At 43.6% G+C, this 17,196-nt stretch overlaps 1 protein-coding gene across 1 annotated transcript in view; it reads right to left on the bottom strand.

Moving 5' to 3' along the window:
- The window catches only part of LOC136611896 (mannosyl-oligosaccharide 1,2-alpha-mannosidase IA-like), an 82,295-nt gene that overhangs the window by 19,996 nt on the left and 45,103 nt on the right, over positions 1 to 17,196 (bottom strand). The window contains exons 6-8 of the mRNA XM_066591867.1: positions 13,656 to 13,779; positions 13,391 to 13,484; positions 3,956 to 4,071 (exon numbers count right to left, since the gene is read on the bottom strand). Of these exons, the coding sequence (XP_066447964.1) occupies positions 3,956 to 4,071; positions 13,391 to 13,484; positions 13,656 to 13,779 (334 nt within the window). The remainder of the gene's footprint in view (positions 1 to 3,955; positions 4,072 to 13,390; positions 13,485 to 13,655; positions 13,780 to 17,196) is intronic.

Below are 17,196 nucleotides of genomic sequence, written 5' to 3'. Positions count from 1 at the left end.
CCGCACTCAAATCTTTTGAGACGAGCGGGCAGGTACTCGCATAAGGCACTACTCGCTTGAGTAGTTTGCCTTAGCGAGTACACTCGCTCATCTCTAACAGTGACACATGGAATGATATTCACAGAGATAATAGAACAGCAGGACTATATGCAAAAATGAAAGTTGTCCCTCTCTACCGTGCATATTTATATTTGCAATAGAGGTAGGCTTCATTGTCTTACAATCACAGAAAATGGCCGTTACTTACTGACTGAGGAGTGCATATCCTCCTCTCACCATGCAGGTAGCTGACTTACCAACCAATGCCTTGCATTTATTATCTATCATTAACATGCAGTGTGGCATTAAGACTCCAGGGGGAGCCCAGGGTGGCAGTACCAATGTGGTTCACTGATGGCAATGCAGAGCAACCCGCCGAATTATCATAGCGTCATTAATAGGTTGCTGATCTGCATGGTGAACTACATATATCAGAATGGTCTGGCACCCTGTATCCACTATGTGTGGGAGTGTACACCAAGCATCCACCCCCCTCATTATCAGGAGGCAGTGTGAGTGGGTGTTTTATCGGTGCCCTCACAGGTGTTATTGGCTCCTCCATTTGGTAGTCAGCTACCTGCATGGTGAGAGGAGGATGCATCTATATGCACTCCTCAGTCAGTAAGTAACGGACATTTTCTGTGATAGTTTTTAATTTTTTATTTCCCCTTCTGTGATGGCTTCATTGTCTTAGGGCCAATGAGGGGGGCATCTTAAAGCACTCAACTCACAATTCAATTTACCACTGCAGCAAGAAATTGAAAAGGGGATGAAAATCAACCAGCATTGCAATTCTGCTATCATACAAGGAGGTTGGGCTGTGCAAGGCTCTGTTGACATTTGCGATGCCATTCGGAACTTCATGCACAGATTCAAAATAAAATCCCAGACCAAATAGTGCAATATGCTGCGGTATTTTGTTTGGAAAAATGTTAGGTGGCATGACGAAAACCTAATAGACCCCATTATAGTAATTTGCCATTCATGCCCATCTTGTGCCACAACCAGCATTTCTGTTGTTCTGCTTCTATGACATAGCAAAACAATGGAAAGGACAAGTGCAAGTGTGAACAATGCATAACAGAAATAGTACTTCCAATCACAGCGGATGGAGAGGAGCGGGGAATGCAAACTGAGTCACATTTGTTTTTTGCTGTGTGACTTCCCTCCTCTATGTACTCTTTATGTACCGGTACCTTTTAAGTTGATTTTATGATATTCTATGCATATAACCTTACGATAACACAAAAATAAGTCAATTTATTATCAGCATTTAGCATGTAAAATCAACTTTCAACAATAATATTGTTGTACTACTCACCAGAGGTGATCCAATAAATTACCTGCTCCCAGAGGCGTAACTTGGGGGCCCCATTGCTAAACCTGTAACAGGGCCCCCAACTATAATGCTTTATTCATAGTCCTGGGCTCCCTATATGGAGAAGAGAGGCCTTATGGGTCCCCTAAGGCTCCTGGGCTCAGATGCAACCACATCCTCTGCACCCCTTATAGTTACACCAGTGTAACCATAGTTGCACCCAATAGTGAAATAAGCAGCCAACTCCTGTCCTCGGCTTTCAAAAAAATAAGTGTTATCATTCGATTTCAGAGTTAATTATATGACAGTATGATAAAGGCAAGTACTCCTATAAACAGAAGCACTTCCAGTTCTGTTCTTGAATTGTGCCTATTTTGCACATGCATCCTATAGTTAGTTACTATGGTGATAGTGTCGAAACAAGATGAAAGACATAGTTTTAATCCACAATTTACTCAAATGTAGAAGATTGGATATAAATTCTGTACTCAATGTTCAGCATTCACTAGTTTGCAAACTGTAGAATCAGCTTCTCAGCAGCACAAAGTATAATCCATTAGCTGTAATCACATTTTATATATAGCAATAAAAACACTGTATCCTTAGCATTAACTCTTATGAGTCATAAATATAAAGCTAAATGCTAGCTTCTAGCTTTATTCTTTCCACTGTTTGTATTGACATTGTTAATGAACATTGCTGTATCAATCAGCCAAAAGCTCGGAGAATGGAACTGCTTTATTTCCATATGCATCAATTTATCAGTATGTATAGCGCTCATACATCATCCAGTCAGTCATTACTGAAAGCCAAAGAAATCTGTATAAAGTGTACATGTATTGTATACAATGTCTGCTGTAGGTAATCAAGCTATGGTTTTCCCGAATGGAAGGACCCTTGGGGGTGCTAGTACTCATTCAGCAAACATGAACTCAAAATACAATTCTACAAGAAAATGTTGACCATTTATATTAAAGCTTGAGAGAAAAATCTAGTCATTTGTGAATCAAATAGAAATAAAAAAATCCAAAAATTGAAATAGCATGTTCTCTCTCTCTGTCAACAAAAAAATTTGCCAATGACGTGCCGCTGCAGCGGGGGGGGGGGGGGGGGGGAACAGGCACATCACAGCGGGGAGGAGCCAAAAGCTGGGGCGGGGTCGAACACGATTTGATGCTCGTTCGAGTAGCGAGCACCATCCAGTACGCTAATACTCGAATGAGCATCAAGCTCGGCAGAGTATGTTCGCTCAACTCTAGTAGTCACATAAAAATAAGCAGGGGAGATTTAATAATGGAGGTTCATAGATGTAATGTATGATCTTATATGTAAGGGTTGTAATGATGGGGTCCAACTTCTCCATCTAAGAAGGCCTGAGTGATCGTACCAGTCACTGTGTTTAGTAGAGTCTCTGGGACTCCTAGTCTTCACCTTTTAACCCCTCAGAGGGGGTTAGACTTGGCTAAAAAATACTCCCTGGTTACGTCTACTAAGCAACTGATGATCCAGTGAGCAGATGGGAGCATGGACCAGAAGAAAACTCAGTGAGAAAGCCAAAAAGTCACAGTAAAATGTCAGAGCCAAAGGATAAGCTAGAACCACAAATAGCCATAGAGCAGATCATAACAAGGACGGCGATAAGGCCCAGCACAGTAGATAAAAACCAGGTTAAACAATCCAAGGTCAGAATCCATATAAGTTTGGCCAGAACGATCCAAAATCAAAGTACAAGACAACTCGGGGCAGGAACGCAGAAGAACAACCATAATCTATCACACTAAAGACCAATGACTAGCAGCAATATTACTGGAGCTGAAGGTGTGGAAGAGCTGAGCTACATAGCCAGATAAGTAACTGAGAGGTAGAGACAGAATGTGGTAAGAGTAGAGTTAGGGCAGCAGAAGGAATAGTAGAGCCAAATAGGTATGAAAATAGAATGTCAACAATTAAAAGAACTTCACATGTGCCAACCAGAACAAAAACTGCTGGTCAAAGCACCGCTCATGACAAAGTCTGTCAAAAGTCACTTTTATCTCATGAAGTCTATTTGGTTCAATTTTGTCCAGTGGAACTTTCACAAATCAAAAAAGGAAGGTCAGTGCCTTACCTGTATATTGTCTGAGATTTGGTATTTAAGTCCAAAAGTCTATTAATTAGTAGTGATCTATATGCAGATATAACAGATCATATTGTGTATGGGTACTGTTAGGCCTCATTCACACAAGTGTTTCAACGCGCCTAATTTTGCAGCGATAAAAAAACTAGCCTATTCATTCATATCTGCTATTCCAGGATCTCTTATTTTCCTTGCTCGTTTGTACTTATTTGGAATCGAGAGTACGAACGAGCAAGGAAAATAAGCATTGACAGAGTATGACACAATGTTATAAAATAGATTCCACCTACACTGTGTTGTGTGCTTGCCATCTTGGAAATTCTCCAGAAAGCACTTTTATCCCCTACCCCCTTGCTTCTAATTACATGCTGATGAGTGGATCACGCCTACTGGCTATACATATCAGCCTCACATCATCCGCGTACATCTAAATATTAGAATGTACATCACTGACAAAACAAGACAAAACATGAGTTTCCTACCTCTACCGCTTCGTAGTACATGCCCTTTGCTTCATTATCTTGTTTAGCTGACATCAGCCAAGACTTGATTAAGTATTCATAGAAGCTGTCACCAAGTCCTCCAAGAGACACATGATCTATAGAAGGAGAAGCGACACACAATTTGTACAGGAAGGATGATAAGGAAATTAATCTGACATTTCATTTGTGCACATGCAAATCTTGCTGTTAAGTATCCTCACCAAGTGGCTGTTGAATTCCAGCTTCTGCTCACCATTGTCATTTGATTGATTCCTAATTAAATGCTTTATGCAATCTTTAGGTTTACCAGGACACAGTGAATTATATTAGGTCAAATCTAAAGTTTCTAGTAACTGCTAAATCAACAAGAGGCCAATTCCTCAATACTAAACTTTCTTTTTACATTACATTACACTAAACATTGGTTAAATGTGATTTGCTGTGTAGTATTCTTTTCAAAATATACATCTGCCTTGCTCTCATGGCTACAAGAGCTATGGAAGAATAGATGCCTGCAATATAACCTTGAGCTTGTCACATCTGTTTAGTGTTCATCGTGGAAAATGGTGTAAAACAAAAAGTTGGACTCCTGTGAAACACAAGGACTCTGACCCCCTACCTGCAATAAATGGCGGCAGGGGGGTCATGTATCATTCATTGGGATTGAGCAAATTACATCTGTGACATATATTGGTTGCAATTTCAGTTGCAGGGGAGGCCTGTAGGTCTACTCTCTTACATTTATCAAAAGACTATTTATTGGTTTGCCTTTAGTGTACAGATAGCTGATGGTCCTGGTAAATTCATCAATCTGCTTCAAATTTTGCACCTTGGAAAAAACTAATTGCTGAAGAAAGCATTTTGTATATTAGACTGGCAAATGGTTTCCAGGCTTTATACATTGAGTTAGTACGATATTATCTACACATCCCTAAGAGAAAGCATATAAAAATTATATGTTTTCTCTGACCTCTTTGTCTTTTCAAACACTATAGCAATTCCCATCATCATATAGCATTGAAAATAATCTGTATTTACTGATACAAGGACACGTTAAAACACCAGTTCCCAGCAGGATGCAGACAATGCACAATGATGAACAGTCACCCACATGTGGGTATTTAGTATTCCAGGACATTAATGCAAAAAAAAATTAAAGACATATCGCTTTGGCATGGTAGTTCTAAGACTAAGGCCACCTGCACACGACTAGATTTCAACTGCAGAATGCCTGATCATCACCCGCATAGACGATCTGCAGTATTCTGCACACACTGAAAAAATAGAACATTCACACTTCCGCTCACATGTGAGACAGCAATTGCGATTTCCCGAGCAGATTTGAAATTGCACCATGTTCAATTTGCAGACTCCGCAGGGACGGCTTCCATTGAAGTCAATGGTAGCTGTCCGACCCGCAGCTTATCCGCAATTAACATTGCGGATAGTCAGCAGGTACCACGTCATTGCCTAGCAACAGCATGGGAAAAATAAATATTTAAAAAAAAATCTCTACTGCGCCTGACCAATGGCAAACGTCTACAGTCATCCGTAATACCGAAAGTGAGTCGGATACCGCTGCGGGCTCCTGCGTGCAGAATCTGGATCGCTGATGTGCAGGTGGCCTAATCTTTATAAAAATTATGCATTTTAACTGATACATGTGTATAATTTTTGTTAGGGGTTAGAGATGAGCGAGCACCAAAATGCTCGAGTGTTCGTTACTCGAGTCGAACTTTCAGTGATGCTCGAGAGTTCGTTTCGAGTAATGAACCCCATTGAAGTCAATGGGCGACTCGAGCATTTTTGTATATGACTGGTGCTCCACTAAGGTTTTCATTTGTGAAAATCTTAGCAAATCACCAAAGTCATGTAAAAAACACAGAAATGGATAGGGCAGGCGAGGAGCAACATGCAGGGCTGCATTTCGGGCTCCGAGGTCTCACTATTAAGCCACAATAGTGGCAAGAGTGAGACCCCCCCTCCCCCGCACTGTCAGCATAAAGATCGTTCTCCTCTGCCACAGCTGTAACAGCTGTGGCAGAGAAGAACGATGTTAGCCCATTGAATTCAATGGAGGCGGCAATACAGCCAGCTCCATTGAAAGCAATGGGCTGCTGGCGAGCGCGGGAGGAATTTTCGGGAAGGGCTTAAAAATATAAGCCCTTACCTGAAAATCATCCTAAAATGTGTAAAAATTTTTAAAAAATTATGTCAGCATTAAGATCGTTCTCCTCTGTCACAGCTGTAACAGCTGTGGCAGAGAAGAACGATGTTAGCCCATTGAATTCAATGGAGCCGGCAATACAGCCGGCTCCATTGAAAGCAATGGGCTGCCGGCGAGTGCGGGATGAATTTTCGGGAAAGGCTTAAAAATATAAGCCCTTACCTGAAAATCATCCTAAAATGTGTAAAAAAAAAAAAAAAAATTATGTCAGCATTAAGATCGTTCTCCTCTGCCACAGCTGAAACAGCTGTGGCAGAGAAGAACGATGTTAACCCATTGAAAGCAATGCCGGCTGCCGGCGAGCGCGGGATGAATTTTCGGGAAGGGCTTAAAAATATAAGCCCTTACCTGAAAAAGAAAGATTTTAGTGTAAAAAAGAATAAAAATGCAGGCGTTGTCTTCAATGGAGCCGCTGCTGCTGCCGGCGACTCCATTGAAGACAATGGTCTGCTGGCACACCTGAATTCTTTTTCAGGGAAGGGCTTTACATATAAGCCATTCCCTGGAAATGAATTAAAAGTGATTTAAAAAAAAAAAAAAAATAGATACTCACCTCCCTTCAGCTGCCGGGGCACAGCCGCGTCTTCTCCTGCTGTCCCCTGCACTGTGGTGCTGAACTGCTGATCTATCACCAGCCGGGGATTTAAAATCCCCGCCCGCTGAATGAGCTGCCTCTGAATGGTCCCTGCGCTGAGTCAATCAGAGGCAGCACTCACTCACCCATTCATGAATTCATGAATGGGTCTGAGTTAGAGCTGCCTCTGATTGGTGAGGCTGTGACCAATCAGAGGCAGCTCATTCAGCAGGCGGGGATTTTAAATCCCCGGCTGCTGAATACTACTCAGTGCAGTTCAGAAGAACTGCCGGCCAGACGCGGCTGAACTCCGGCTGCAGCGGAAAGGTGAGTATACATTTTTTTTTCATTTTTGCACAGTTTAGGATGATTTTCAGGTAAGGGCTTATATTTTTAAGCCCTTCCCGAAAATTCATCCCGCGCTCGCCGGCAGCCCATTGCTTTCTATGGAGCCGGCTGTATTGCCGGCTCCATTGAATTCAATGGGCTAACATCGTTCTTCTCTGCCACAGCTGTTACAGCTGTGGCAGAGGAGAATGATCTTAATGCTGACATAATTTTTTTTAAATTTTTACACATTTTAGGATGATTTTCAGGTAAAGGCTTATATTTTTAAGCCCTTCCCGAAAATTCATCCCGCGCTCGCCGGCAGCCCAATGCTTTCTATGGAGCCGGCTGTATTGCTGGCTCCATTGAATTCAATGGGCTAACACCGTTCTTCTCTGCCACAGCTGTTACAGCTGTGGCAGAGGAGAGCGATCTTAATGCTGACATAATTTTTTTTAAAATTTTTACACATTTTAGGATGATTTTCAGGTAAAGGCTTATATTTTTAAGCCCTTCCTGAAGAATTCATCCCGCGCTCGCCGGCAGCCCATTGCTTTCAATGGAGCCGGCTGTATTGCCGGCTCCATTAAATTCAATGGTCAGTGCTCGTTTAATCGAGACGAGTACCGCGTGGTGCTTGTCTCGAGTAACGAGCATCTCGAGCACCCTAATACTCGAACGAGCATCAAGCTCGGACGAGTATGCTCGCTCATCTCTATTAAGGATACAATTCACACAATGAGTTCTCCATAGTATCCAAAAAAAGAAAGAAATTACAACACAACAGAATAATATCTTGGCAGTTTCTTTCTTAATCTCCTCCTTTCCTCTTATTTTATCTCATTTTGCTATGACAACTAAGAGATTTGAAGAAATCTTCTGAATAACACACAAAAGATCAGCCCTTCCCTCCTTCTCAGTATCCAGTAAGACAATTGCCTGTAGCAGAAGCCTCCCTTGTTAAGCCCAACCCCTTTGGTTAAATCCTACTCCTGAATTGGTCACCATAGAACATGGTGTTCTGTGGAACATTTCTACAAGATTGTTTCAGGTACATACAGAAAAACTGCACAATGACAAATAATGTGAGCATGTTTGACATCTGTTTACTTTTATCATTCATTTTTAGCTTTAGCATTACTTTAATTAAATTTTACAAAATCCTTCATCCCTCACATAAGCATTCACAAATGCTCAACCAGTGGTACATTTAGGGGGTACACATCATGTCTCTGAAGGGTACCTTTGCCATGTCTTTAATGGGCAAGATTATGATAAAATACTGGGGTTACTTTCTTGTGATTTGAATTTGTAGCGAGTAGTCATTTGAGGGGTGTTGAGAAACACTGCTCTATTTCACTAATCTAGTAAAGTCTTTTTTAGGTGGGAAAAGACCTCTATTGACAACTTAAAGGAGATGTCTCGAGGCAGGAGTGGATTTTTTTTTTTTGCCCAGTCCCCCTAATTAAGCATACATTACTAAGCCCCCCTGTAAATGACTTTTCTAGCTGGTTTGTACTTACCGTTCCAGCGTTTCAGCAACTTATAAAAATTTTCCCAAGATGGCCGCCGGCTCTTTTCCCGTCGCTTGCTGTAGCCCGACGTGCGCGCTCCCGAGACGCTACCAGCTGTGTCTCCCTGACAACCAGACGCCACGCAGCCGCCGACCGGACCCCTGGAGTGAACACGGCCGACCAGTCACCCACCGCCAGGCAGCAGGTAACCGGCGCAGCCCCCCCCCCCCCGGCACAGCGGCAGCCCCCCCATCACAGCCGCAGCCCCCCCCGGCACAGCGACAGCCCCCCCATCGCAGCGACAGCCCCCCCCCCATCACAGCGGCAGCCCCCCCCGGCACAGCGACAGCCCCCCCCATCGCAAGCGACAGCCCCCCCATCGCAGCGACAGCCCCCCCCCGGCGCAGCGGCAGCCCCCCCGGCCCATCACTTACCAGGACGGCGGGACAGCTGGACGGCGGGGGCGGCTGGGCGGCTTCTCGGGACAGCTGGGCGGCTCTGCACCTTCCTCTAACAGAGGATGGTACAGAATGGCCGCTCCAGCGCGCTCCCGAGCAGTGACAGCTCGTCTGCGCATGCGCAGAAGAGCTGTAGCGGGGAGCACACTGAAGCGGCTCGTGCTGAAAGGAGAAGAACGGACTGCGCAAGCGCGTCTAAAAAAGCAAGCTGCCAGCGAATTTAGACGGAACCATGGCAACGGGGACGCTAGCAACGGAGCAGGTAAGTGAATAACTTCTGTATGGCTCATATTTAATGCACGATGTATATTACAAAGTGCATTTATATGGCCATACAGAAGTGTATAACCCCACTTGATTTCGCGAGACAACCCCTTTAAAGGGCTTATCCCACAACCAAATGTTTTTACCAAAAGACCAGGACCTTCCTAACTTCTGAAAATAGGTTGCAACATTCCTGGTGGTATTTTCGGCCCTACAATCTGCTAATACAATCTTCCGATTACCCTCAGTGTATCAGTAGTATTAGACTACTAATGCACTATACCTGCTGTAATTGGACAGAGATGTTCAGCACTGCCCAATCAGAGAGCAGTGCACAGAGCGTTAGAAAATTGCTGCAGCCATCTTCGATTGCCAAATATATTGCCCAAAACTGGCAGGTCGGAGGGGTGGCAGAAAAGAACAACTGCAGGTAATAAACCATCCCCTCCTCTCCCTCTGGTCCCTGGACAAAATTCTGACTAAAAACTAGGTTTGGAGTTTGGTAGACAGCATGTGGCAGACTTCCCAAGCACATGCAAGGAGGTACTTTGATCAGATAAAACTAAAATTGAACTTTTTGGCCCTCATGGGAAATGCTATGTGTATCTCAAACCCAACACATCCTATCACACCAAGAACACCATTACCACAGTGAAGCACAGTGTTGGCAGCATCATAGTGTAGGGGTGCTTTTCATTGGCAGGGATTGAAGAACAGATGGATAGCTATAAAGGGTATGTACAATGATTACAAATAATCTCCTAGCACCGCTGAAGCCCCCACCAAGCTTGAGAACGTGGTCCTGTTTCTCCCCTACTCCCCACTGAGGGCTTACTGCACCCCCACAGTGATGAGACTGAATGGAGAACTGGTTGTAGAAGCGCTCCATCCACTTTGAATAGGACTATTGAGTTAGCCAACCAGCAAGCGTTCAGGGATTTCTGTTAGCTCCATTGAACTAAAGGAGCGACTATGCGCATGCTTGGACAGCAGCACTACATTCATACTGACATCACTGCGGGGCAAGAAGTGACCCTGCAGTGACAGGTAAAGGGTGATACGGGACCCCCATTCTTGAGATTGGCAGTGGTCTCAGCAGACCACACACTAATCACTAAGTTATCCCCTATCCTATGGATAGGAAATAACTTGCAATCTTGGTATGATACCTTTAATTATAGGGCAATTCTTGAGAAAAACTTATTTCAGTCTGCTAGAGATTTGAGACTGGGACAAAAATTAATCTTCCAGTAGGACAATGACCCTAAAAATACTGCTAAAGCTACACTGGAAAGGTGTTAGAGGAAATAAACGTCTAGGAATGGCCTAGTCAAAGCCCACACCTCAAACCTATAGCATGACGTGAAGACTGCTGTACACAAACGCAACCCATTTAACTTGAAGAAGTTGGAGAAGTTTTGCCTGGAAGAATAGTCAAAAATCTCAATATCTAGATGTGCTAAGCCAATAGAAACATATCTTAAGAGACTTACATCAGTAGTTGCAGAGAAAGGTGGCTCCACAAGGTATTAACTTATGCACATTAAGGTACCTTTACATAGGGCGGTAATTGAAAACAGCGATTTTCAGTGACAGTTGTCCCATGTGGACACAGCCAGTGACACCGAAAGAAAGTGACTAGCGAGCAACTTCTTGCTCAGTGTAAAAAGTTCAATCTTTAAACGACTTCCTGTTTACAGTGAATGGAGGTGGGTGCTTCGCTTCCATGCACTGAAGGACTATCACTCGTGTGTGGAAGGTACCTTAAGGGCTCACACCCACTTGCGTTTTTTTAAACGCTGTGATATGACTTCGTTTTTTTAACACGATTGTCAATGGGACTTTCTAATGTTAAAAACGCATCGCAAGTTGGTGCTTCGCAATTTTTGTGCGATGCATTGTTAACATTAGAAAGTCCCATTGACAATCGCATGAAAAAAAAGGTTCACAAGAAAAACACAACTGTGCAGGAGCCCTAAAAGTTGTTTTTTTATTTTAATTATTGTTTTGTGTGACAATAAAAAATATTTTATACCTTTAAAATGGTCGGTATCTTGTGTAAATATAATGGTACAAACCCTGCACAAAGCCATTTTAATTCCAGGATGCAATGCAACAAAACAAGAAAAACAAAATACTTACCTTATCCTTCCTAAACTGTTCACTGACTATAAAAATATGGTAACATTGATCTTGCTAGACACAGTACTCTACCAGCTCAGATTACGTAGAAGGGTCCATAGATGTCTATTGACAGATAAAGGGGGAAGGGATGCCTCTGTGACTACCAGTAAGTAATCACATCTACACTACTTATTAAGGCCTACATCTTTATTAAGGCCTGTATGCAGCTGTTGTATCTCTGTATATGAGACAGTCCTCAAAATTGTTTCTCTTTTAGAGGGACTGTCCCTACTTATAACCCAAGTCCCTCTGTCCCTTTATGTGTATTAATAAGCATATTGCTCCAGATGTTATGTATCTGGTTCCTAACTGAATATTAGACCCAAAATGCATAGTTATTTCATCATTTTGTGCAATGCGGACTTTAAAATGCCTACAATTACATGATTTTTGCTCTAACTTTTCATTTAAAATCTATACGGGTGTATAGATATATGTGAAAATGGATTGTTTACACAATTATCCGTGTTTCACATCCAAAAGTTGGGAAGTATGAGATATGGGAGCAAGATCTTGTCTTCTTTGTGCGTTGTGTATGAGAGACATCATAGCAGCTTGTTTCCACCCATCAGCTCAAGGAAAACTGACAATTAGAGAACCTGCAGAGGGGAGAACTGCTAAAAATGCAGGTTACAGGTCATCTGGTGGTCAGAAATAGTGCTATTACTCATATTACACACAACAACTTATATTCAATACCTTTTAGGGGGACTGACAGATCTGCAGACACTGTGATAATGATCTCCACAGTCTCTGCCTCTTCTACTGTCACAGCAGGTGGGTTTGTTTCTGTGTGTGCGTGCACACATTATGGTAGGTGTCAGGACCAGCGACTCTCGGGGTCTCCTTACCCGCACCGCCGGTCCTATCTTCCGGGCTACGGGGGTGCGGCGCAGGGGAGCCCCGGTCTTGGTGACCTCCCCTGGCCGCCAGCTCCGGCATGCACTCCCGTACTCAGGGGGCGGGCGCCTAGGTAGCTGGTTGCTGGGGACGCGGCTGATGCCTTCTCGCGCCGTATCCCTATTGCCATGACACCCGGGCGCTATTGCTTGGCACTTGCTGAATGATGTCTGGGTCTCTGCTCTACACTCGCTGCTTCATGTCTGGGTCCTGCTGTTTTCAGACTTTGCTCTGAACCTGACTTTGCCTTCGCCTGATCCTCTGTACTGCGTACTTTCCTGTTGCCAACCCGGATTGATTGACCTGATTCTATGTTTGTTAGTTTCCCTGCTTGTCTGTTATCTGACCTCCTCCAGCATTTCTCTGTTAGTTGTTCTCTCTGCCCCGCATCCCTAGCAAGCCCAGGGACTGTAGCCCAGTTGTCACCCTTAGGGCCTAGGCCAGGGGGGCAAGCAGGTTGGGACCGGGGTTTGTGGGTAGTGTTCAGGGACCTCCAGTACTCAGACCCCATTCCCTGACAGTAGGTTTACTAACCATTTTGCCAGAATGTGTCTAAATGCCTGATCATCCTGGGAAAGCAGAGGGGTGGGCATTCAGATATTGACTTCCTGATGATTGGACCAAATAGTGCAATGCAGCATGGGAAGTAAGGGCAAAGAAGTCAGGACAGTGAACAACTGGCAGAATGCTAGGCTTGTTACACATCCCTTCCTTTGGGGGATTGCAAACAGCAGAACTGCAGAAAAGACCACCTGAAAATCAGAACTTATAAGCATTAAACAGGGTACAAACAGCAGCAAATGAGAGGAGGGTAAGGCGAATGTGGTATATTCTAGAAAACGTGATGAAAACTCATGTACACGTTAGTGCTATTTTTATTACTACTATTACATATTTTCTATTTCTAACAAAACAATACCATAACTTTCAGAAAAGAGTGGAGATAATTAGCCAGCTTTATATATAATTACTACATTTCATACATACGTTGAACCCAGCTACCACTGACAGGGCTGAAATAATTAGGATACAATCCATGAGGTTTCTCCATTTTCTTCAGTATTCTCCGGATGGTGTTCACCTACAGAAAATAAATTAGCAGTGTTTAAAAATATTTTTTATTCGCTTTTCTGTTGGAACTATGTAATAAAAGTATATTCCACAGTCACTTGAATTTATGATATTGTTTGCGAGGGTTATGCTTCTAGAACACATTGCCTTAGACAAAACATGAAATTGTGGCAGTTTTTACCTTCTCAATAAATACTGAGTCTCCGGATAGTTCACTCAGCTTCAGAAACTCCAAGTGCAAGGTTCCAAATTCAGCTAAAATGCTGCTTCCAGCAGAGGCCCATCCCCAGCTCCAGTTCAAACCACTAAAAATGAAATGTATTCATTAGTTACAGTATAGTAGAAGATATGAACAGTCGAAATGAAAAATACCTTGAAGGGTTTCGACAGACGAACGTATGTGCAATATGCTCATTGCAGCATAGCGTATTTGCCCATGAACTAGGGTTGTTCACTGGGTTTAACCCTTCCCCTTGCTTTTCTTTAACCTGCCATAGACTTCTATGGCAGCTATCTCGCAGAAAGATAGGGCAAGTCATATCTTTTCTCGCACATAGGAATTGCACATGAGAAGCACGCTCATGAGAATGAACCCATTTTAGTCAATGGATTTGCTTCATCACATTTTGGGGACGTGACTTTCACGCGCAAAAACATGTGCAAACATGTTCTTCTTTTTAAGTCATAAAGCTTACATTTGCGTTCATCACCACATATGAATATACAGTACTGTGCAAAGACTTCAGACAGATGTGGAAAAAATGCTTCAAAGTAAGGATTTTTTTCAAAAATAGAAAGCGTCTCATTGACTCAAAATTTATTCTGCAGCAGGACAACAACCCCAAAGATACAGCCCATGTCATTAATAACTATCTTCAGCGTAAAGAAGAACAAGGAGTCCTGGAAGTAGTGATACGGCCCCACAGAGCCCTGATCTCTACATCATTCAGTCTGTCTGGGATTACATGAAGAGACAGAGGGACTGGAGTAAGCCTACATCCATAGAAGATCTGTGGCTAGTTATCAAAGATGTTTAGAACAACCTACCTGCCAAGTTCCTTTAAAAACTGTGTGCAAGTGTACCTAGAAGAACTGATACTGATTTGAAGGTAAAGGGTGGTCACATGCATCAATGGGCACTCATGACCCTGTTGCTCGTTTACTAGTTCTTTGGAAGATACAGTACTAATGACTGCATACCGAGAACTCCACAGAAGGCCTGCTGTGATGGAGATGCACTGCCTCAGTTATCTAGTCATCAAAATTTGGCTTTTATCAAAGTCACTCACATCCTTATATTTCACCAATTTGCTGCTTCAAACATATCAACTTCAAGAACTGACTAAGCACTTGCTGCGTATAATCAGTTGCTGTATATAAAGTGGCATATGTCACCCATAGAACTCTACAGTAAAACAAAAACCTCTTTATTTTACTATAAAGAGGAATACATCCTAATACATTAATTTAATAATTAGAGATGAGCGAGCATACTCATCCGAGCTTGATGCTCGTTCGAGTATTAGGGTGCTCGAGATGCTCGTTACTCGAGACGAGCACCACGCGGTACTCGTCTCGATTAAATGAGCACTGACTATTGAATTCAATGGAGCCGGCAATACAGCCGGCTCCATTGAAAGCAATGGGCTGCCGGCGAGCACGGGATGAATTTTCGGGAAGGGCTTAAAAATATAAGCCCTTCCCTGAAATTCATCCAGAAATGTGTAAAAACAAAATAAATATATATACTCACCCGGTCCCGGTAGATGGAGTTCAGCCGTGACCGGCAGCAGTTCTCCTGAACTGCTCTGAGTAGTATTCAGCAGCCGGGGATTTAAAATCCCCGCCTGCTGAATGAGCTGCCTCTGATTGGTCACAGCCTGACCAATCAGAGGCAGCTCTCACTTACACCCATTCATGAATTCATGAATGACAGCTGAGAGCTGCCCCTGATTGGTCCCTGCACTGAGCCAATCACAGGCAGCACTCACTCACCCATTCATGTGAGAGTATCACCCGCTATTTAATGTACCATGAGTAAAATGAAAAAAAAAAAACAACATTCCACCATCTTTCAGTTTGACTTGTTTCTACGGTGAATAAACTGCAACAAAAATGACATGATAACTTTATTCTATGGGTCAGTACGATTACTACCATACCAAACTTGTATGTTTTTTTATTTTTTGCTGTACTACTTTTATTTTTTTTCAAAGAAATTTAATTTTTAAAAATTATATTCTTCAATCTCCTGTGCGCAGTAATTTTTTAATTTTTCTGTTGATGTAGTTGTGTGGGGGCTCAATTTTGTGATACTTCCTGTACTTTATGTTGGTACCATTTCGGAATTCATACGACTTTTTGATCGCTTTTCATTGCATTTTTTCTGGGAGACAGGGCGACTGAAAAACTGCATTTCTGGTGTTCTTTATTTTTTTTTCGGATGACGTTCACTGTGCAGGGTAAATAATGTGGTACTGTAATAGATCGGACTACTACAGATGCAGCGATACTAGAGATGAGCGAGCACCAAAATGCTCGGGTGCTCGTTACTCGGGACGAAATTATCGCGATGCTCGAGGGTTCGTTTCGAGTAATGAACCACATTGAAGTCAATGGGCGACCCGAGCATTTTTGTATTTCGCCGATGCTCGCTAAGGTTTTCATGTGTGAAAATCTGGGCAATTCAAGAAAGTGATGGGAACGATACAGCAACGGATAGGGCAGGCGAGGGGCTACATGTTGGGCTGCATCTCAAGTTCACAGGTCCCACTATTAAGCCACAATAGCGGCAAGAGTGGGCCCCCCCCCCCAACAACTTTTACTTCTGAAAAGCCCTCATTAGCTATATTGGATACCTTAGCTAAGCACCACACTACCTCCAACAAAGCACAATCACTGCCTGCATGACACTCCGCTGCCACTTCTCCTGGGTTACATGCTGCCCAACCCCCCCTGCATGACCCAGTGTCCACAGCGCACACAAAAGTGTCCCTGCGCAGCCTTCAGCTGCCCTCATGCCACACCACCCTCATGTCTATTTATAAGTGCGTCTGCCATGACGAGGAACCGCAGGCACACACTGCAGAGGGTTGGCACGGCTAGGCAGCAACCCTCTTTAAAAGGGGCGGGGCGATAGCCCACAATGCTGTACAGAAGCAATGAGAAATAGAATCCTGTGCCACCGCCATCAGGAGCTGCACACGTGGGCATAGCAATGGGGAACCTATGTGCCACACACTATTCATTCTGTCAAGGTGTCTGCATGCCCCAGTCAGACCGCGGTTTTTAATTCATAGACACAGGCAGGTACAACTCCCTATTGTGAAGTCCCTGTGGACCGACAGCATGGGTGGCTCCCTGGAACCCACCGGCGGTACATAAAAATATCCCATTGCATTGCCCAACACAGCTGAGGTAGTAATGTCGTGCTTAATGCAGGTGGGCTTCAGCCCACACTGCATGCCCCAGTCAGACTGGGGTTCTTTAGAAGTGGAAACAGATGCATTTATAATTCCCTGTGGACCCACAGCATGGGTGGCTCCCTGGAACCCACCGGCGGTACATAAAAATATCCCATTGCATTGCCCAACACAGCTGAGGTAGTAATGTCGTGCTTAATGCAGGTGGGCTTCGGCCCACACTGCATGCCCCAGTCTGACTGGGATTCTTTAGATGTGGAAACAGATGCATTTATAATTCTCTGTGGACCCACAGCATGG

Source organism: Eleutherodactylus coqui, chromosome 1, assembly GCF_035609145.1.
Source record: "Eleutherodactylus coqui strain aEleCoq1 chromosome 1, aEleCoq1.hap1, whole genome shotgun sequence".
Lineage (NCBI taxonomy): Eukaryota > Metazoa > Chordata > Amphibia > Anura > Eleutherodactylidae > Eleutherodactylus > Eleutherodactylus coqui.
The sequence above is the reverse complement of the archived record's forward strand: the minus strand, read 5'-3'. Positions and strand labels throughout refer to the sequence as shown.